Source organism: Colobus angolensis, unplaced genomic scaffold (genome assembly GCF_000951035.1).
Source record: "Colobus angolensis palliatus isolate OR3802 unplaced genomic scaffold, Cang.pa_1.0 Scaffold65, whole genome shotgun sequence".
Classification (NCBI taxonomy): Eukaryota; Metazoa; Chordata; class Mammalia; order Primates; family Cercopithecidae; genus Colobus; species Colobus angolensis.
Genome location: NW_012120154.1, coordinates 340,743 through 363,074, shown reverse-complemented (window position 1 = coordinate 363,074; position 22,332 = coordinate 340,743). Strand labels below are relative to the sequence as shown.

The following is a 22,332-nucleotide window of genomic DNA, read 5'->3' as shown; positions in this document are numbered from 1 at the left end:
GTTAGCCAGGATGGTCTCGATCTCCTGACCTTGTGATCCACCCATCTCGGCCTCCCAAAGTGCTGGGATTACAGGCTTGAGCCACTGCGCCCGGCCGATAATTTTCTTTTAAAGCAAAGGATAAGCCAGACACAGTGGTGTACATCTGTAGTCCAGCTACTTGAGAGGCTGAGGTAGAAGGATCACTTGAGGCCAGGAGTTCGGGTCCAGACTGCACAACATAGTGAGGCCCCATCTCCAAAAAGTAAATTAGGGACAGGATGGGCATGGACCACTCTTCAAGATTACTGACCAGTCTTGATATTTGACTACTACTACTTATGTTAGTGCTCTTGCCGACTCTTCTAAAGGAGGTACTGTTCTCCAAGAACAATCCATGCGTCACAGCATCAGAATCACTTGGTAATGCATATTAAAATTTAAAATGCATAATACGTAATAGAAATTAAAATCTCAGGTCTCCATCTCCTATCTACTGAATCAGAATCTGCATTTTAACAAGATCTTGTGTGGTTCATATACAGTTGAGTTCTTTTTTTTTTTTTTTTGGCAGGGTCTCACTGCCACCTAGGTTGGGATGTAGGTATAGTGGCACACTCATGGCTCACTGCAACCTTGAACCCCAAAGCTCAAGCAGTCTTCCTGCCTCAACCTCCAGAATACTAGGACTACCTGGGTACACCACCACGTTTGGCTCATTTTTTAAATTTTTTGTAGAGATGGAGCTTCACTTTGTTGCCTAGGCTGGTTTTGAACTCCTGGCCTCAAATGAGCCTCCCACCTCAGCCTCCTGAAGTGCTGGGATTACAGGTGTGAGGCACCGTGCCCGGCCACAGTTGAGTTCTGGTCCCTCAAAGAAATTACCTTCTCTACAGTTACTCTGGTGAAATTTTAATCATTCTGAATGTTTTGAGATTTTTCTTCTGGGAATTTTTTCAGAACCTGCACCACATTATAAACTATCTTTAGTAATTCTTATAAAACTTTAGCTCTGGGAGCATTTTATTTTTTGAAGTATCTTATTTGGAAAATAAGATAGATGATCAAGTTTAAAAATACTGATTTCAGGCCAAGATAATGTATAATTGTAAAGTTTTTGTTAGATTTTTCTCATATGGCTTATAAATCATTTCTGAAGTTAGCTTCTAAAAGAGAATTCCAAAAATGTTTTTCACAATCATGGAATGTATTAGACTGTTTCTTGTAAAGGCTCTTTTGGGAGAAAATACTCATTTGAATATGTAAGTTCTAACATCTGATTAAATTCTTTTTATTTATAGAAATATTTTCCATTTTATAGATAATTAGCCTGTTCAATTCATTGAACTTTCTTATGTCTTCAAAATCCACAATAAATATGGGGCATAGAATCATTTTCTTTGTAGCTTTTTTATTTCTTACATTAGTTGCTAGTTGTCTATTCTGTCTAAATTTTATTAACTCACTATAGTTACAATCTCATGTAAAATAAATTTCTCAAAAGTACTTCTCGGTCACCATTCCTTTTTTTTTTTTCTTGAGACAGAGTTTTACTCTTGCCCAGGCTGGAGTGCAATGGCGCAATCTCGGCTCACTGCAACTCCTGCCTCCCAGATTCAAGCAATTCTGCTTCAGCCTCCCGTGTAGCTGGGATTACAGGCACACACCACCACGCCTGGCTAATTTTTGTGTTTTTTTAGTAGAGACAAGGTTTCACCATGTTAGTCAGGCAGGTCTCGAACTCCTGACCTCAGGCGATCCACTCCCCTCAGCCTCCCAGGATATTATAGGCGTGAGCCACTGCGCCTGGCTGAAATCATTTATTTAAAGGTTTTAAAACCTTTAAAAAGGTGAGCTATGATTTCATACACTTTGAACAGGTAGTAGAGATTGTTTTACTTTTTAAAAATTACAACAATTGGCTGGATGCAGTGGCTCACGCCTGTAATCCCAGCACTCTGGGGGGCCAAGGCAGGCGGGTTGCCTGAGATCAGGAGTTTGAGGCCAGTCTGGCCAACATGGTGAAACCCCATCTCTACTAAAAATATGAAAAAATTAGCTGGGCATGGTGGCGTGCGCCTGTAATCCCAGCTACTTGGGAGGTTGAAGCGAGGGAAATGCTTGAACCAGGAAGGTGGAGGTTGCAGTGAGCTGAGATCGCGCCACTGTACTCCAGCCTGGGCGACAGAGCGAGACTCGGTCTCAAAAAAAAAAAATTACGCAACAATTAAATTTCTATCTATCATAATAGGAAAGTGTTTCCCATGTAATATATATTTAGAACCATTTTTATTTTAAAAATGAAAATATGTAGGACATAGAATCACTAGTGCATATCCAGTCAAAGTTTTCTGGATTTTTTCCCTTCTACTTTCCCCAAAGTACTTTTTAGTCATATAAAATATACAGACCTTCTCACTTGGATTGTTAGGAATACTGTTCATAGCTTACTGTTAGAAAAAAAGAACAAATGTAGATCTGGTATTAAGTGTAAATCGTTTTTATAATGAGCATTTATATCGTATATCTTAGGCAAATATAGACTATTTCCTTAGGTCTCTAAAGTTGAAAGCTGAACTGTGATTGTTTACAAAGAGAATGTATAGCAGATGCAAAGGGAGAAGTGAGGAAATATCAACTGTAGTGTTTCCATAGCAATGAATAATTGCTCCAGAATGGAAGGAGAACCCTTTCCTCTAGTTCTGAGATCATTATGTGAAAGGATGGGACACTTTACCCATAAAGTCATAATCTGAGTATGTTTATGTTTTTCTCTCCTTCTGTGTGCAATTATTCAACAGGTGCCTCTAGCTCAGTAAGTGGTGATGAAGAACAGTTGTTTTAATTGTTTAATTAATTTAATAATGAAGGCCAGGTGTGGTGACTCACGCCTGTAATCCCAGCACTTTGGGAGGCTAATGTGGGTGGATCACGAAGTCAGGAGTTTGAGACCAGCCTGGCCAATATGGTTAAACCTCATCTCTACTGAAAATACAAAAATTAGCCGGGCATGGTGGTGGGCGCATGTAGTGCCAGCTACTTGAGAGGCTGAGGCAGAAGAATGCTTGAACCTGGGAGGTGGAGGTTGCAGTGAGCCGAGATTGTGCCACTGCATTCCAGCCTGGGTGACAGAATGAGACTCTGTCTCAAAAATAGAGAGAGAGAGAGAAAGAAAGAGAGAAAATCAAAGCTTGAATAAAGCTTTAGTCCTATGTATCATCCTTTATAAAGAACACTGAAGTTTAGGGGCAGAAAAGCTGGATATTCCGTCTTAGAATGTCTTGCCATTTCCAGGGAATTACCTTTTTAGTGATTTATAATCAAACCTTTATTGCTTCAGTCCTGAGAGAGTCTTACTCTCAACACTTTAGAGTTCCACATTATAGGTTTTACAGTTTTGACTCTTGTTGAAGTTGTTATGACAGTTGATATTTCTTGTTGCTGGTAGTTTTGTTTTAAATTTATTTTTTGGCTTCTCATTCTAAGCTGAGACGAACATGGTTTGGTATGACTGGATGAGGCCCTCGCATGCACAGCTTCACTCTGACTATATGCAGCCCTTGACTGAGGCCAAAGCCAGGAGCAAGAACAAGGTTCGGGGTGTTCAGCAGCTGATACAGCGCCTCCGGCTGATCAAATCTCCTGCAGAAATTGCACGAATGCAGATTGCTGGGAAGCTGACATCACAGGTATGATTCCTATTGAAAAAGCTTTTCCAGATTGGAAAAATCATAAGCTCTTAAGGTTCAGTAAGCACCTTGAGGCCATATACCCAGTGCAGCAGTCTCTTCACCGCACATGGGCATCTGGCTTCTGCTCCAGTGTGTAGTGAACATACCTAGAGACTTGCTTAATACCTTGCAAGACAAAGTAAATCTGCTTTCTGTGAAGGTGGTTCTTTTACCCATCAATCTTAATTATTTCTCCTTAGAACGACAGAAATCTATACTGTTTCCTTTCCTTGTAGTTACACTAACAGCGTCAGTTAAACAGTTTGGTTCTAAGAAAGACTCAGGACCCAAAGTGACAGTGCTTACAGATCTGCAGTTTATTATAGGAAAAGGGTGAAAAATAATCATAGTATGAAAGTAAGGATATATATCACAGCCAATGGCTATCTCAGAGCAAAGAGTCAAGAGAAACCAGGTGCAGGCTTCAATGGTCCTCCCTAGGTAAGGGCCAGGCAGGATGTATCTTTCTCTTACAGATTAGGAATCACCAGTGTTGTCATACTCTGCTCAGGCTGCCATTACAAAATATCACAGTCTGCATGGCTTAAACAAGAGAAGTTGATTGTCTCATAATTTTGCAGTCTGGAAGTCCGAGATCAAGGTGCCATCATGGTCCATTTCTGGTGAGGGCTCTCCTGGCTTACAGAAGGCCGCTTTCTTGCTGCGTCCTTACATGACAATGAAAGAGGGCCTTCTTGTATGGCCATAGTCCTGTCAAATTAGAGCCCCACCCTTAATTACCTAATTTAACCTTAATTACCTCCTAAAGACAGAGAGAGTAGAGCTTAAACACATTAATTCTGGGGGAAACACAATTCAGTCCATGGCACATGCAGCAGAATACCTCAGAATCAGAGACCCCAAAATGGAATCTCAGCTAGGGATTTTTGTTTTTTTGGTCACATAATCATATTCCTGCTATATAACAGTAAAGCCCCCCAGAGGTTTCACAGAGACCAAGTGTAAACCATAAATCTCATTGGCAAACTGATACAAACTACCCCAAAACTCCTTATTTCATTTATTCTCTCCAAGGTGTTGGCCATTGACTTAATTTAAAAAAATTTTTTACTGTGGCGAAATATGCATAACATAAAATATATCATTTTGACCTTTTTTTTTTTTTTTGAGACAGAGTCTTGCTCTGTCGCCCAGTTTGGAGTGCAGTGGCCGGATCTCAGCTCACTGCAAGCTCCGCCTCCCGGGTTTACGCCATTCTCGTGCCTTAGCCTCCCGAGTAGCTGGGACTACAGGCGCCCGCCACCTCGCCCAGCTAGTTTTTTTTTGTATTTTTTAGTAGAGACGGGGTTTCACCATGTTAGCCAGGATGGTCTCGATCTCCTGACCTTGTGATCTGCCTGTCTCGGCCTCCCAAAGTGCTGGGATTACAGGCTTGAGTCACCGCGCCCGGCCATTGTGACCATTTTTAAGTTGCAATTCAGTGACATGAAGGATATTCACATTGTTGTGCCCACTTTTCCCACCTTTTTCCATCATTCCAAATAGAAACTGTACATAAATCATAACTTCCCATTCTTCCTCCTCCAGCCCCCAGTAACCTCTCCTTTCTGTATGAATCTACCTATTCTAGCTACTGCATAGAAATGGAATCATACAACATTTGGCTTTTTGTGACTGGCTTATTTTGTGACTAGCATAATGTTTTTAAGGTTCTTCCCTTAGAATTTCATTCTTTTTTTTTTTTTAGATAGAGTCTCGCTCTGTTGCCCAGACTAGAGTACAGTAGCATGATCACAGCTCACTGCAGTCTTGACCTCCTGGGTTCAAGTGATCTTCCCACCGTAGCCTCCCAAGTAGCTGGGACCATGGGCGCATGCCACCATGCCTGCTAATTTTTTAAAATTTTTTATAGAGATAGGGTTTATCAGTGTTGTCCAGGCTAGTCTCAAACTCCTGAGCTCAAGCAATCCGCCCACCTTGACCTCCCAAAGTGCTGGGATTACAGGTGTGAGCTGCCATGCCCAGCTTCATTCTTTTTAAAGACTGAATAATATTCTATTGTATGCATATGCCATATTTTATTTGTCCATTCATCCATTGATAAACATTTGGTTTCTATGTTTTTTTTTTTTTTTACTATTGTGAATAATGTTGCTGTGAACGTAAGTGTACAAATATCTTGTGTTCAAGTCTCTTTTAATTCTATTTGGTATATACACACAACTAGAGTTGCTAGATCAAATGGTAATTTTATGTTTAATATCTTGAGGTCCACCATACTGTTATCCATAGTGGCTGCACCATTTCACATTCCCACTAGCAACACACCAAGGGTTCCAATTTCTCCACTCTACACCAACATTTGTTCTGTTTTTGTGGTAATAGCCAATCCTAATGGGTGTGAAGTGGTATCTTATCATGGTTTGGATTTGTATTTCCCTAATACTTAGTGGTATTGGGCATCTTTTTATGTGCTTCCTGCCTTCCTAATTGTTTGGTTTTGTTTTTTGTTGTTTTTTGCTTTCTTTTTGAGACAGTGTCTCGCTGTCACTCAGGTTGGAGTGCATGGTGAGATCATAGTTTACTGCAGCCTTGAATTCCTGGACTTAGGGGAGGCTCTTGGCTCAGCCTCCTGAGTAGCTTGGATTACAGGCACATACCACCATGCCTGGCTAATTTTTTAGGTTTTTGTAGAGATGGGGTCTCACTATATTACCCAGGCTGGTATTGAACTCCTGGCCTCAAGAGATCTTCCGTCCTCAGCCTCCCAAAACACTAAGATCACAGGCATGAGCCACCATGCCAAGCCTCCTCTTAACAATTTCAATCAGCCAGGCACAGTGGCTCAAGCCTGTAATCCCAGCACTTTGGGAGGCCGAGACGGGCGGATCACGAGGTCAGGAGATCGAGACCATCCTGACTAACACGGTGAAACCCCGTCTCTACTAAAATACAAAAAACTAGCCGGGCGAGGTAGTGGGCACCTGTAGTCCCAGCTGCTCGGGAGGCTGAGGCAGGAGAATGGCGCAAACCTGGGAGGCGGAGGTTGCAGTGAGCACAGAGCAAGACTCCGTCTCAAAAAAAAAAAAAAAAAAAAAAAAAAAAAAAAAAAAAAAAAAAATTTCAATCAGTATGTTTCCTGCCACACCTTGACCAAGGAAGGAACTTTAGCAAAATAGCTCTGGTTAATTCTAAGCCCAGAATTAGCAGAACAGTTCACTCTGCCCCCATAACCAATAATAACTCTATTTTTTGATAAAACAGTAATCCTGAGTTGACAACAGTTAACTTCACTTCTCAATATCATATAGATAATCAAAATATATAGACAAGCAGGGCACAGTGGCTCACCCCTATAATCTCAGCACTGAGGCCAAGGTGGGAGGATCACATGAGGCAGCAAGGAGTTAGAGACCAGCCTGGCAACATGGCAAGACCTCACCTCTACAAAAAAAACTATATTTTAATTAGCCAGGCATTGTGGCATATGCCTGTAGTCCTAGTTACTCTGGAGGCTGAGGCAGAAGGATCACTTTAGACCAAGAGTTTAAGGTTGCAATGAAGTAGTACCACATCACTGCACTCCAGCCTGGGTGACAAAGCAAACCCTGTCTCTAAAAAAATGCATACATAGAATCCAAACATTTACGGTGATCAGTGAAGAGTTGGTACTGATTTAAAGAGATAGCTGAATTATCCAATTATACTTTCTTGTGTTTCTGTATGAACTGTACAGTCTTTTGGACTCCCTGATCCACGGTTTTCTGCACTTTATGGTATATATCTACTGAGTTATTAGAAATAATAATCTATCATTAATCAAGTCTAAATATTCATCAAACCAATTCTCCTCCATAGGGATAACATCCCAACAGGACTTTAATTCAGTCTCTCAATATATTTGATCATCATCATCATCAGTATTATACTAAATTTTATAAGCTCCTAAAATATCAGTTTTACCTGACCCCATCTTACATCATGTAGCAGTACCATTGAAGCGAGAAGTCAGACAAAATTTAGCTGCTAAAGGCTTACATTAAAATAAAAATTAAGGCCAGGTGTGGTGGCTCACACCTGTAATCCCAGCACTTTGGGAGGATGAGGCAGGAGAATCACTTAAGCTCAGGAGTTCAAGACTAGCCTGGGCAACAGGGAGAGACCCCATCTCTACAAAAAAATTTTAAAAATAGCCAGGTGTTGTGGTCCCAGCTGCTTGGGAGGCTGAGGAAGGAGGATCACTTGAGCTGGGGCAGTTAAAGCTGCAATGAGATTTGATTGTGCCACTGCACTCCAGCCTGGGTGACAGAGTGAGACCCTGTCTCAATAAAGAAAGAAATAAAAGAAGACAAAATCATGGTGTAATTATTTTGTCCCTCCCTGTGCAATTTACCTCTTCTTATATACCATATATTATTTCTCATAGGAATCTAGATCAGAGACCATATCTCTGCTATTTCAGGATTCAAAACATCTTGAAAACAGCCAGATTTCCTTCTCGAAAAGTTACATGATTTGGCCAGATGTGGAGACTCATACCCGTAATCCCAGCACTTCGGGAGGCCAAGATGGGTGGATCACTTGAGCTCAGGAGTTTGAAACCAACCTCGGCCTCATAGTAAGACCCCATTTCTACAAAAAAATAATGTTTTAATTAGCTGGATGTGGTGGCACATGCCTGTAGTCCCAAGTACTTGGAAGGCTGACATGGAAAGATCACTTGAGCCCAGGAAGTCAAGGCTGCAGTAAGCCATGATCATGCCACTGGTTACATGGTTTAGCTGGGTGCGTTGGCTCATGCCTGTAGTCCCAGCTACTTGGGAGGCTGAGGCAGGAGAATCGCTTGAACCCGGGAGGCGGAGGTTGCAGTGAGCAGAGATAGCGCCACTGCACTCCAGCCTGGGTGACAGAGTGAGACTTTGTCTCAAAAGAAACAAGAGAAGAGAAGAGAAGACATGACACAACCCTAGTCCTGTTTAAAGTTTGTCCAGGATCCACAAACTGCACTACAGGAAAAGAATGCTTGGCACTCAGTTGCATTGTTGGAGCTGTTAAAAAGCACCTCAACCGGTTGCATCCTTTAGTTAGAATTTCCATAGACCAGCGGGTCCGAGTCTCCCATGCATGCACAATGTGGGTTTCTGCCATGGGAGTGAATCACTGGCAGTCGTGCTTGGGATCCCTTGGACTCCATTTAAATTAAGGTATCTGTAATGCAGCTTGTGTTCACATGCAAGCTTATTCCTGTTGTTGGGTTGGTTTGGGCATGTTGTCATCGTGCATGCTATAAATTGTTAAGACCCATTTTGATAGCACTGTGTCATTTCAGCTTGCCACTTTTGTTCTTACTCCTGAAATAGGATGCCTTCAAGGCGCCCTATTGGCATTGGCAAATCTATTTCTTTTTCTTTTTTTTTTTTTTTGAGATGAAATCTCCCCTCCTCCCAGCCCCTGGTAACTTTTACTTTTTCTGTGACTCTGCGTATTCTAGCTACTTCATATCAGTAGAAGCATACAGTATTTGTCTTTTTGCGACTGGCTTACTTCACTTAGTATAATGTTTTCAGAGTTCATCCATTTTGTAGCATTTATCACAGTCACATTCCTCTGTGGCTGAATGATATTCCATTGTATGTATAGACAACGTTTCCTTCGTCTTTTCATCTGTCTTTGGACACTTGGGTTGTTTCCATCTTTTGGGCTATGATGACTAATGCTGGTATGTACCTGGGTTTGCAAATAATTGTTCAGGTCCCTGCTTTCAGTTCTTTGGGGTATATACCCAGAAGTAGAATTGTTAGATCTGTGGTGATTCTGTGTTTAATTTTTTTTTTCTTTTTTTGAGAGAGAGTCTCCATTTGTTCCCAGGCTGGAGTGCAGCAGCACCATCTTAGCTCACTGCAACCTCCATCTCTGGGCTCATGTGATCTTCCCACCTCAGCCTCCTGATTATATGTTTAATTTTTTGAGAAACCACCATCCAGTTTTCCACAGCACATGGACCATTTTACATTTCTACCAGCAATGCACAGGGGTTCCAGTTTTTCTACATTCTTGCCAATCAATGCTTGTTATTTTCTGCCTTTTGAGTACTAGCCACCTTAACGGGTGTGAAATCACCTCTCATAGTTTCTATTTGCATTTCCTTAACATGTTGAGGATATTTTCATGTGTTTATTGGTCATTTGTATATCTTACTTGGAGAAATACCAGTTCAGTTCCTTTGCCCATTTTTTAAATTGGGCTGGGTATTTTTGTTGTTGAGTTGTAGGAATTCCTTATATGTTTTTGATATTAATTCCTAATCCAATATATGGTTTGCAAATATTCTCCCATTATGAGGGTTGGCTTTTTACTATTGATGGCATCCTTTAATGCTCAAGATTTTTTAATTTTTATAAAGTCCAGTTTGTTTTTTTGTTGTTGTTAACTGTGCTTTTGGTGTCATATCTAGGAAAATATTACCAAACCCAGTGTCATAAAGATACTCCCCTGTGTTTTCTTCTAAGAGTTTTATAGTTTTTTGTTCAGGTCTTTGACCCATTTTGAGTTAATATTTATATATGGTGTAAACTAAGGGTCTAACTTTATTCTTTTTCATGCCCCCTTTCTTTCTTGATTTTATTTCTTTTGTAAAGTCCTAAACTTACTATCTTTTTATTATCCAGGAAGTTGGGATAAAAGATCTTAAACTGCCTTTTTACATCTTCCTGAGATCTAACAGCAAAGTCACATATGAAGTTCATGCTGGTGGATGCCTTTTATCACAGTATCAGTCATAACCTGGGTGAGGGGTAGCCCATAATGGAGTTCATTTCTGTCCTCATACAACCAGAACCATACTGTCTGCATCCACAGCATTTCTGCAGCTTCAGGAGGCACTGACTGTATGACGAGGGAGGGGCAGGATAGTTGCCCATATCTAACGTATGATAGGCCCCTCCCTTCATCCATTTTAATAAACTAGGGGTTTCCCTGTGAACCATTCTCTCTCACTCAGCAGTATTCAAAATAAGAGATACTGTTCTTTGATCTAAAATTCTCAGGAACCATTTTTAACAAGAGTTCCTCAAGGTATTGCATGTAATAATCTAGAAAATGGCTCATTTTCTTCACTGAATAGCCGCTTACATCCGTGTTCCGTGTTTTTTTACCCATCACTGTCAACTTGCCGCTCGAATTATTTTAGCTGTGGTTGTTCTCAGTTGACTCATCAAAAAAAAAAAAAAAAAAAAAAAAAAAAAATGGTAATAGCCCAGTTTCTTTGGGTTGGAGCTCCATCTGTTGATCAAAAAGAGAAGCTCATCTAAAAGAGATTCTGAGCTTACTTTCAGCCAGCGCTGAAGGCACTAACCAAACTACTGAATATTTAGACCTACCAGCAATTCAGAATTCCCTCCAAATCCATTTTGCTAGCTCGTGAAGTTCAGGGTCTATCATTTCCACATTCCATGATTTCAAACATGTGCCATAGCAAACCAAGGATGAATTTTTTAAAAAATGAGTCAGTTGTGCTGGGACAGCTGGATATCCACATGCAAAAGAATGAAGTTGTGACTGGGCACGGTGGCTCACACCTATAATCCCAGCACTTTGGGAGGCCGAGGCGGGCAGATACGAGGTCAAGAGATAAGACCATCCTGGCCAACATGGTGAAGCCTCATCTCTACTAAAAATACAAAAATTAGCTGGACGTGGTGGTGGGCACCTGTAATCCCAGCTACTTGGGAGGCTAAGGCAGGAGAATTGCTTAAACCTGGGAGATGGAAGTTGCAGTGAGCCAAGATCACGCTACTGCACTCCAGTCTGGTGACAGAGCGAGACTCTATCTCAAAAAAAAAAAAAAAAAAAAAAGGAATGACGTTGTACCCCTACTTCACACGTTATCTAAAAATTAATTAGCCAAGTGTGGTGGCATATGCCTGTAATCCTGAGTACTCGGGAGGCAGAGTCTCCCTTTGTTCCCAGGCTGCTGTGTGGCAATAGGAAAATCACTTGAACCCAGGCCAGGAGGCAGAGATTGCGGTGAGCCAAGATTACACCACTGCATTCCAGCCTGGGCAACAGAGCAAGACTCTATCTCACAAATTAAGTAAATAAATAAATAAAATGGATCAGTGACCTAAACTTAAGAGCTAAAATTATAAAACTATTAGGAAAAAACATAAGGGTGAATCTTCCTGACCTTGGATTTGCCAAAGGATTCTTAAGTATGATACCAAAAGTACAGGCACCAAAAGAAAAAGTAGATAAATTAGAATTTATCAATGTTTAAAACTTCTGTACGTCAAAGGACACTTTTCTCACACTGAGAAACAGCATTAGAGAAAAAAAAAGGCTGGGCACGGTAACCCACGCCTGTAATCCCAGTACTTTGGGAGGCTGAGGTGCGCAGATCACCTGAGGTCAGGAATTCCAGACCAGCCTGGGCAACATAGTGAAACCCCGTCTCTACTAAAAATACAGAAAATTAGCCAGGTATGGTGGTGAGTGCCTGTAATCCTAGCTACTTGGGAGGCTGAGACAGGAGAATTGCTTGAACCTGGGAGGCGGAGGTTGCAGTGAGCCAAGATCACACCACTACCCTCCAGCCTGGGCAACAGAGCAAGACTCTGTCTCAAAAACAAAGTAGTTAATTAAACAATTTAATTTAAGAATAAATGAAAAGGCTGAGTGCAGTGGCTCACACCTATAATCCCAACACTTTGGGAGGCCAAGGCGGGCAGATCTCTTGAGCCCAGGAGTTTGAGACCAGCCTGAGCAACATGGAAAAACCCCATCTCTATGAAAAATACAAAAATAAGTTAGCTGGGTGTGGTGGCATGCTCCTGTAGTTTCAGCTACTCACAAGACTGAGGCGGGAGGATCACTGGAGCCTGGGAGGCAGAGGCTTCAGTGAGCCGAGATCGCAGCGCTGCACTTCAGCTTGGGTAACAGAGTGAGACCCTGTCTCAAAACAATAATTTTTAAAAATAATAAAAACAAAGGGACTGGGCATGGTGGCTCATACCTGTAATCCTTGCACTTTGGGAGGCCAAGGCGGGGAGATCATTTGAACTTAGGAGTTCAGGAGCGGCCTGGGCAACATAGTGAGACCTCCTCTCTTTTTATTAAAAAAAAAGAATTAAAAAAACTTTTAAAAAATTGTTTAAAAGGACACTATCAAGAAAGTGAAAAAACGGAATGAGAGAAAATATTTGCAAGTCATGTATCTGATAAGGTTCTACTAGTATCTAGAATATTTAAAGAACTTTTTTTTTTTGAGATGGAGTTTCACTCTTGTCACCCAAGCTGGAATGCAATGGCCTGATCTTGACCCGCTACAACCTCTGCCTCCCAGGTTCAAGCAATTCTCTTGCCTCAGCCTCCCAAGTAGCTGTGAATACAGGCGTCCGCCACTACGCCTGGCTAATTTTTATATATTTAGTAGAGATGGGGTTTCTCCATGTTGGTAAGGCTGGTCTCGAACTCCCAACCTCAGGTGATCCACCACCCCCCCGCCTCAGCCTCCCAAAGTACTGGGATTACAGGCATGAGCCACCGCGCCCGGCCTATTTAATGAACTCTTACAGTTCAACAACAGGCCAGGTACAGTGGCTCATGCCTATAGGCCCAGCTACTTGAGAGGCGGAGCTACTCGCGCTACCACGCTTGGCTAATTTTTGTATTTTTTGTAAATACTGAGTTTCACCATGTTGCTGAGGCTGGTTTCGAACTGCTGGACTCAAGCAATCCACCCAAAAAAAGTGCTGGGACTAACAGGCGTGAGCCACTGCGCCCGCCTGTATGACTCTGTTTATATGAACTATCCAGAACAGGTAAACCCGTAGAGACAAAAAGCAGGGAATAGGGTGAGAGGAGAACAGAAATTAACTGCTTAATGGGTAAGGGATTTTCTTTTCTGGTGATGAAAATGTTTTGGACCTAGAGAGAGGTGGTGGTTGCAAAACATTGTGAATGTACTAAATGTCACTAGGTTGCTCACTTTATTGGTTAATTTATATGATGTGAATTTTATCTCAGTAAAAAATCAAGAATGCATTAGTTGTCTTCTAAACATTCCTTACTTTTCCTTACTTTGTTTTGGTTTTTGTTTTGTTTTGTTTTGAGACAGAGTCTCTCTCTGTCACTCAGGCTGGAGTGCGGTGGCGCAATCTCTGCTCACTGCAACCTCTGCCTCCAGGGTTCAAGCGATTCTTCTGCCTCAGCCTCCCAAGTAGCTGGGATTGCAGGCGCCTACCACTACCCCTGGCTAATTTTTGTATTTTTAGCAAAGATGGGGTTTCACCATTTTGGTCAGGCTGGTTTCAGACTCCTGACCTCATGATCCGCCTGCCTTTGCCTCCCAAAGTGTTGGGATTACAGGTGTGAGCCACCGTGCCTGGCCAACATTCCTACTTCTAAGTGGCAGTTAGAGTTCAATTGTTAAAGAAGACCCAGAGACAGTGCTTACAAACACACAGTCATTACAGGAAAAAGGTTTCATAGAGCAACTGCATTAAAGTTAAAGATACGTATCACAGCCTGTGGCTGTCTCACAGCAAGGAGTCTGGAGAAGCCAGGTGCAGGCTCCTGTTTTTCTCCCTAGGTAAGGGCTTGGTGGTTCTCTCACAGACCAAGAACCAGTGATGAATGCCCAGAACACCTCAGAACCCAAGAGCCTAAAATGGAATCTCACTTAGGATTTTTGATTTTGGTCACATAGGCATATCCCTTCTATGTAATAGTAAAGCCCTCTGGCGAGCTCATGGAGACCCAGTACAAAGCATTGATCTGTTATCAAGTACTGACAAGCTGATACAAACTGCTCTGAAACTCCCTGCAACACTGTTTATCAGTATGCTTCAGGCCCTGGCCCGAGTCAGTGTCATACAGAACTTTAGCAAAACAGCTCAGGCTAATTTCAGACCTGCTGGAATTAAGCCTCATAGCATAATAGCACACAAACATTTGAGGCCTGCTTCTCTATATTCTACCTTTAGTCTTCCAAAGTTAAACATTCTTGTTTTCCATAACCATTCCTTTTATTTATTTAAGATGGAGTCTTAGTCTAGCCCACGCTGGAGTGCAGTGGCGCGATCTAGGTTCACTGCAACCTCCACCTCCTGGGTTCAAGCAATTCTCTGCCTCAGCCACCTGAGTAGCTGGAATTACAGGTGCCTGCCACCACGCCCGGTTAATTTTTGTATTTTTGGTAGAGACAGAGTTTCACCATTTTGGCCAGGCAGGTCTGGAACTCCTCACCTCGTTATCCACCTGCCTCAGCCTCCCAAAGTGCTGGAATTACAGGTATGAGCCACTGAGCTCAGCCTCAAATCACTGATTTTTAAAATAAGGAAGCTAAGAAACGATCCATGGGACAATGTTAAGGGCTGCCTCTCCCCATGTCTCTTTCTGTCACTCACACACACATACACACACCTTTCATGAAATGGTTTGTGAAATGCTTTTTCTCTCTACTCTCCCTTCTCCATTAGCTTTACAGTGTTCATTTGTGATGTGTTCTGATTATGAGAGATGCAGGGTGAAATGCAAAGAAAGCCCATTTTACATTTTTTTTTTTTTTTTGAGGCGGAGTCTCGTCGCCCGGGCTGGAGTGCAGTGGCCCGATCTCAGCTCACTGCAAGCTCCGCCTCCCGGATTTGCACCATTCTCCTGCCTCAGCCTCCCGAGTAGCTGGGACTACAGGCGCCCGCCACCTCGCCCGGCTAGTTTTTGTATTTTTAGTAGAGACGAGGTTTCACCGTATTAGCCAGGATGGTCTCGATCTCCTGACCTCGTGATCCGCCCGTCTCGGCCTCCCAAAGTGCTGGGATTACAGGCTTGAGCCACCGCGCCCGGCCCCATTTTACATTTTTTAACAGTCAAAATACATTCAGGTAGCACTTAGTGAAGTAAGAGTGTTAAATCTTTATTGGGAGTGCGGACTACGTTGTGACAAGACAATCGTAAGAAGTGCCAGTCATGAAGTCTAACTCTTGATCTTTACTGGAAGGACATCAAGCATATAGTAAGGGTAGGTAGCATTTGAACTGCATGTCATGTGTACCTGGAATGCTCTGTAAAGAAATTGACTCATAGGAGGCACATTCATTACAAAAAGAAGTAAAGCAAGATTAGGCATTTGATCACCTAGGAAGGAAGAGGAACTTTTCTATCCTGTTGAGTCTACGTAACAGTTTGAAAGAGTCACGACTGTCCTGGCACAATGGTGTGCACCTATAGTCCCAGCTACTCAGGAGGCTGAAGCAGAAGGATCGCTTGAGCCCAGGAGTTCAAGGCAGTAGTGCACCACGATTGTGCCTATGAATAGCCACTGCCCTCCAGTGTGGGCAACATAGCAAGACCCCATCTCTTAAAAAAAATTTTTTTAAGCCATGACATCAACAAATATCTATGCCAGGCAAGAAGGGTTAAAAGCAAAATTAATAAAAAGACAAATACCTCTTTTGAGTGAGTGCAGCCACTAGGACTGCCATATTTTTTATGTTTCATGCTAAAAATATAGTGCTGAATAAGTTATTTGTCAACATTTGTGATTGTGTGTGCAAGTGTCCTTTAATTTATTTTTTTATTTTTTATTTTTTTTGAGACGGAGTCTTGCTGTGGCACCCAGGCTGGAGTGCACTGTTGCAATCTCAGCTCACTGCCATCTCCACTCTCCGGGTACAAGTGATTCTCCTACCTCAGCCTCCTGAGCAGCTGGGATTACAGGTGCCCACCACTATGCCCAGCTAATTTTTTGTATTTTTAGTGGAGACAGCAGGGTTTCGCCATGTTGGCCAAGCTGGTCTCAAACTCCTGCCCACAAGTGATCTACCTGCCTCAGCCTCCCAAAGTGCTGGGATTACAGGCGTGAGCCAGCACACCCAGTTGTTTAATTTTTTTTTTTTTGAAATGGAGTCTCGCTCTGTCGCCCAGGCTGGAGTGCAGCGGCATGATCTTGGCTTACTGCAACCTCCACCTCCCAGGTTCAAGCGATTCTCCTGCCTCAGCCTCCCAAGTAACTAGGACTACAGGTGCCTGCCACCACGCCCAGCTAATTTTTTTGTATTTTAGTAGAGACTGTTTCACTATGTTAGCCAGGATCATCTCAATCTCCCGACCTTGTGATCCGCCGCCTGGGCCTCCCAAAGTGCTGGGATCACAAGCATGAGGCACCACACCCGGCCCCTTTCATTGATTTTAATTGCTCATTATCCAGCAGATATTTACTGAGTACCAACTATGTGCCAGGCACTGCTCTAGGTTCTAAGGATACGTTAGCACAATAGACTGTCCATGCTCACTCTCCACAGTTACATTCTGGTGGAGGAGAGACAGTAAACAAACGACATGAAGTCATCTGGAATTAAATGCTATGAAGAAAAACAAAGCAGTGAAGGGGGATGAAATGTGATGGAAGGTGCTAAGTTAGATGGGATAGTCAGGAAGGGCCTCTATGAGGAGGAAACATTTGAGGAAAGTTTTGAATCTAGAGGGAGCGAGCCATGCAAATATTCCCACCATTGTCCCACTTGCTTTTACTCTATTGGGCATTTTGGCAATGCCATTACCTCATACTAAGAAATGTTTTCATGTTTTCTTTTTTTTTAGACAGAGTCTTGCACTGTGGCCCGGGCTGGAGCGCAGTGGCGTGATCTTGGCTCACTGCAACCTCTGCTTCCTGGTTCACGTGATTCTCCTGTCCCAGCCTCCTGAGTAGCTGGGATTACAGGCGCACACCACCACATCCAGCTGATTTTTTGTATTTTTAGTAGAGATGGGGTTTCCCTATGTTGGACAGACTGGATTCAAACTCTTCACCTCATGATCTGCCCGCCTCAGCCTCCCAAAGTACTGGGATTACAGGCGTGAGCCATCACGTCCGGCCTGTTTGTTTGTTTGTTTTCTTTAGAGAGATAGTGTCTCACTATATTGTCCAGGCCGGTCTCGAGCTCCTGAGCTCAAGCGATCCTCTCACCTCAGCGTCCTAAAGTGCTGGGTTACAGGTGTGAGCCACCCTAGGAGGCTGAAAAAATTAAAAATTACAAAAAATTTAAAAATTAGCTGGGCATGGTGGCGTGCACCTGTAGTCCCAGCTACTTAGGAGGCTAAGGTGGGAGGATCACTTGAGTACAGGAGTTTGAGGCTGCAGTGAGTTCTGATCACTCCATTGCACTCCAACCTACGGGATGGAGTAAGACTCTTGTCTCAAAAAAAAAAAATGCACACACATATGGTGTGGTTATCACAGAGAATTAATAAAAGTACTTACACTATAGGCCAGTGGTTTTCGTTGGGGAGCAGTTTTGTCCCCGGGGGAGCATTTTGGTAATGTCCTGTTGTCACAATTGGGAATGCTTCTGGCACCCTACATAGAACAGGACAGCTCTCCCACGAGGAATTTTCTGGCCCCAAATGTCAGTAGTACTGAGGTTGGGAAACCTTGATGTAGACTAGACCATTCAATCCATAATTTCATACATGGGGCTATTGAGGCATTTTGTTACGTAAATAACAAATGTGTATCTTAGTATGTGCTGCTATTACAAAGTACCTGAGATTGGATAATTTATAAGCAATAGAAATGTATTTCCTCGAAGCTCTGGAGGCTGGGAAGTCCAAGGTCAAGGTGCCAGCAGATTCAGTGTCTGGTGAAGGGACATTCCTGATAGATGACACCCTCTAGGTATCCTCATATGGCAGAAGGGACAGAAAACCAAGAGGGGCCAAACTCACTCCCCCAAGCCCCTTTATAAGGTCACTAATCCCATCTATGAGGGCAGAACCCTCAAGATTTAATCACTACCCAAAAGGCCCCACTTCTTACTATCACCCCAATGGCGATTAAATTGCAACGTGAATTTTGGAGGGGACACATTCACATCAAAGCAAAATGTTTTCCTTTCAGAAATCTATATTATTATCCCCAGTAAGTCACAACTTCAGGTTGACAAAATTGTGGGGAAAGGTGCTTTTCATTTGAGCTCCAGTATTTTGAATGTTCGAGTAAGCAACATAGAATGAGATCATGTTCTTTTCATCCTCCTTTCTCTTTGCAGGCTTTCATAGAAACTATGTTTGCCAGTAAAGCCCCTGTGGAAGAAGGCTTTCTTTATGCTAAGGTGAGATTCAGATGGTTAGCTTCACTGTCTTGTTGGAGGTGAATATAATAAGTAATTTGATTTGCAGAAATGGTAGTGCAATTTGCTTTCATGATAGTGATGACCAGCATGTCATTGGAGAGGATTTGTTTCTGAAATATCACTGGTCATTTTTAAGTCTAAAATATACTGTGTTACAATTAAAGGAAGAAAATTGCAAAGTAGAACAGATGATGATGAAGGGAAAATTTAGCAATGCGAGGTGACAAAAGTAATACTGTTTAGGTCAATGTCAAAAAGAGGCTGAGGGCTGGACGTGGAGCTCATGCCTGTAATGCCAGCACTGTGGGAGGCCAAGGCAAGCGAATCATTTGAGGCCAGGAGTTCGAGACCAGCCTGGCCAACATGGCAAAACCCCATCTCTACTAAAAATACAAAAACTAGCTGGGTGTGGTAACGTATGTCTGTAATCCCAGCTAGTCAGGTGGCTGAGACACAAGAATCACTTAAACCTGGGAGGCACAGGTTGCAGTGAGCCAAGATCATGCCACTGCACTCCAGCCTGGGCAACAGAGCAAGACTGTCTCAAAAAAAAAAAAGGCTGAGGACAGGCGTGGTGGCACATGCCTGTAAAATTTGGGAGGCCGAGATGGGAGGATCACTTGAGCCCAGGAGTTCGAGATCAGCCTGGGCAACATACTGAGACCTCATCTCTACAAAAAATTTAAAAAAATTAGTTGGGCATGGTAACATACCTGTAGTCCAGTTACTCTGGAGGCTGAGGTGGATGTATGACTTGAGCCTGGAAGATTCAGGCTATAGTGAACTATGATTGCCTCACTGCACTCCAGCCTGGGTGACAGAGCAATATCGTGTCTCAAAAAAAAAAAATAGAGGTTGAGAAAGTGCTGTAGATAGTAGCAGATACTCACCAACCTCCAGCTCCATCCTGTATCCTAGAACATAGTGAAATTAGTAGGATTGCAATTTTCCTAGCTTCCTTTTTCACTTTTCCAGAGCATTTAGATTCGTAGCTATTTGAAAGATTGGAGCCGGGCGCGGTGGCTCAAGCCTGTAATCCCAGCACTTTGGGAGGCCGAGACGGGCGGATCACGAGGTCAGGAGATCGAGACCATCCTGGCTAACACGCTGAAACCCCGTCTCTACTAAAAATACAAAAAACTAGCCGGGCGAGGTGGCGGGCGCCTGTAGTCCCAGCTACTCCGGAGGCTGAGGCAGGAGAATGGCGTAAACCCGGGAGGCGGAGCTTGCAGTGAGCTGAGATCGGGCCACTGCACTCCAGTCCCGGCGACAGAGCGAGATTCCGCCTCAAAAAAAAAAAAAAAAAGATTGGAATTAGTAATTTAGACCTGTTGTTAAAAATGTAAGTCACATTTCAGTGTTTAGCTAAATAAGGATAAACAAATAGTAACCTTACATGATTGTATTTCAAGGCTCAGCCTTCATCATAGTTTTCTGTCTTCTGGACTTAATTTGAAAATTATAAGAAATTTAGAGAACACTAAAGAAAAAAGAACAGATTTAATAATAGGGTTGAAATAACAGGATTTATGGGAATAAAAGAGTATACTTAACATAAATTATAGTACATGGGGTTAGAATAAAAGAAATGGACTGAAATTACAGTATAAAAGGTTTGGTTAGGTATGATGAATAGTTTTCCAGTAATGACTTAAGATAAGTACTGGTATGGAGGTATGGGCTGTTGAAGAGAGCCTGGGCTGGGGCAGCCCTACAGAAACCCTTTGAGTCATACCTTGCTATTGTTTTTCACAGTTTGAATTTGAATGCCGGGCTCGTGGTGCAGACATCTTAGCCTATCCACCTGTGGTGGCTGGTGGTAATCGGTCAAACACTTTGCACTATGTGAAGAATAATCAACTCATCAAGGTATGTGAAATGCCCTCAGTGCTGCTCCCACTAGGTCCAGATACTCTAGTAGAAAACCTGCTAACCTCATGGTCCCCTAACCTTCAGCTTTCACAAATTAGCTGACATTTTAAAAGTATTTTATTGCTTATGAATGGTTTTACAGACATTATCTCATTTTATCCTTAAATTAGCTATGTTAGAAAGGAGCAAATATTAACATGACTTTTTAATAGATGAGGAAAATGAACTTTAAAAAATAAAGCAACATAGGCCAGGTGTGGTGGCTCAGGCCTGTAATCCTAGTACTTTGAGAGTCCAAGGCAGGTGAATCACGTGAGGTCAGGAGTTCGAGACCAGCCTGGCCAAGATGGTGAAACACATCTCTACTAAAACTACAAAAATTAGCCAGGCGTGGTGGCATGTGCTTGTAATCCCAGCTACTCTGGAGGCTGAGGCAGGAGAATTGCTTGAGCCCGGGAGGCATAAGTTGTAGTGAGCCGAGATCACACCACTGTACTCCAGCGCTCCAGCCTGGGCTATGGAGCAAGACTCTGTCTCTAAATAAATAAATAAATATTTAAGTATTTAAAAACCTAAAACAACATATTAGTGCAGAGCCAAGTATTCTACTCTAAAGCCTCTGCTCATTTCGCTATAACTCTCATTCTCTAAGGACTTGCAGCAACAATAGTGAGCCAAGTGGATTTTCTGGGCAGAAAGACTTTAAGAAATCGCTATTAGCTGTGAGGGAACATATCTTCTATGATTTTCTTCCCATGTGACTATACAAGTGAAGGAATTGTGTATTCCTTTACTAAGTCCATTTCTTTACTGATTTAGTATTCAGTAAATCCAAAAGAAAAAAATATAGGAAACTTGTAAATTATATAGCATAATTTAAAAAAACAAAAACAAAAATGAATACCCATGAACCAGGCAGTCAATTTTAGAGCTAGAACAGTAGCAATAAAGCACACCTACCCTTATGCTGTCCCATCCCACTTCCTCAAAGGTAACTGGTAACCTAAATTTTGTTTTTCGCTTGACTTTTAAGAAATAGTTGTATTACATACATAGGACTCCCCAAACAGTATTAATTAGCTACTGCTTGTTTATAAACTTTATACAAATTGTATACTCTATATGTAGTTTGGAGGGATTTTTTTTAACTCATAAATATAGGCTGGGTGAGGTGGCTAACATCTGTAATTCCAGCACTTTGGGAGGTCAAAGCAGGCAGATACCTTGAACGCAGGAGTTCGAGACTGGCCTGGGCAACATAGTGAAACCCTCTCTCTACAAAAAAATACAAAAATGAACCAGGCATGATGGCACATGCCTATAGTCCCAGTTACTTGGGAGGCTAAGGTGAGAAGGATCATCTGAGCCTGGGGAGTTCAAGGTTGCAGTGAGCTGTGACCACGCCACTGCACTCCAGCCTGGGCAACAGAGCAAGACCCTGTCTTCAAAAAAAAATAAAATATAGGCCAGACACAGTGGCTCATACCTATAATCCCAGTACTTTGGGAGGCTAAGGCAGGTAGATCACTTGAAGCCAGGAGTTCACGACCATCCTGGCCAACATGGTGAAACCCTGTCTCTACTAAAAATACAAAAATTAGCTGGGCGTGGTGGCGCGTGCCTGTAGTCCCAGCTACTCGGGAGGCTGAGGCAGGAGAATC

The 22,332-nt window shown here is 42.5% G+C and overlaps 1 protein-coding gene across 2 annotated transcripts in view; it reads left to right on the top strand.

The window, feature by feature from the left end:
* XPNPEP3 (X-prolyl aminopeptidase 3, mitochondrial) overlaps positions 1–22,332 on the top strand; it is a 121,348-nt gene that overhangs the window by 32,647 nt on the left and 66,369 nt on the right. For both annotated transcript variants that reach the window (XM_011964154.1, XM_011964153.1), the window contains exons 4-6: positions 3,466–3,668; positions 18,716–18,778; positions 20,555–20,668. In XM_011964154.1, the coding sequence (XP_011819544.1) occupies positions 3,466–3,668; positions 18,716–18,778; positions 20,555–20,668 (380 nt within the window). The remainder of the gene's footprint in view (positions 1–3,465; positions 3,669–18,715; positions 18,779–20,554; positions 20,669–22,332) is intronic.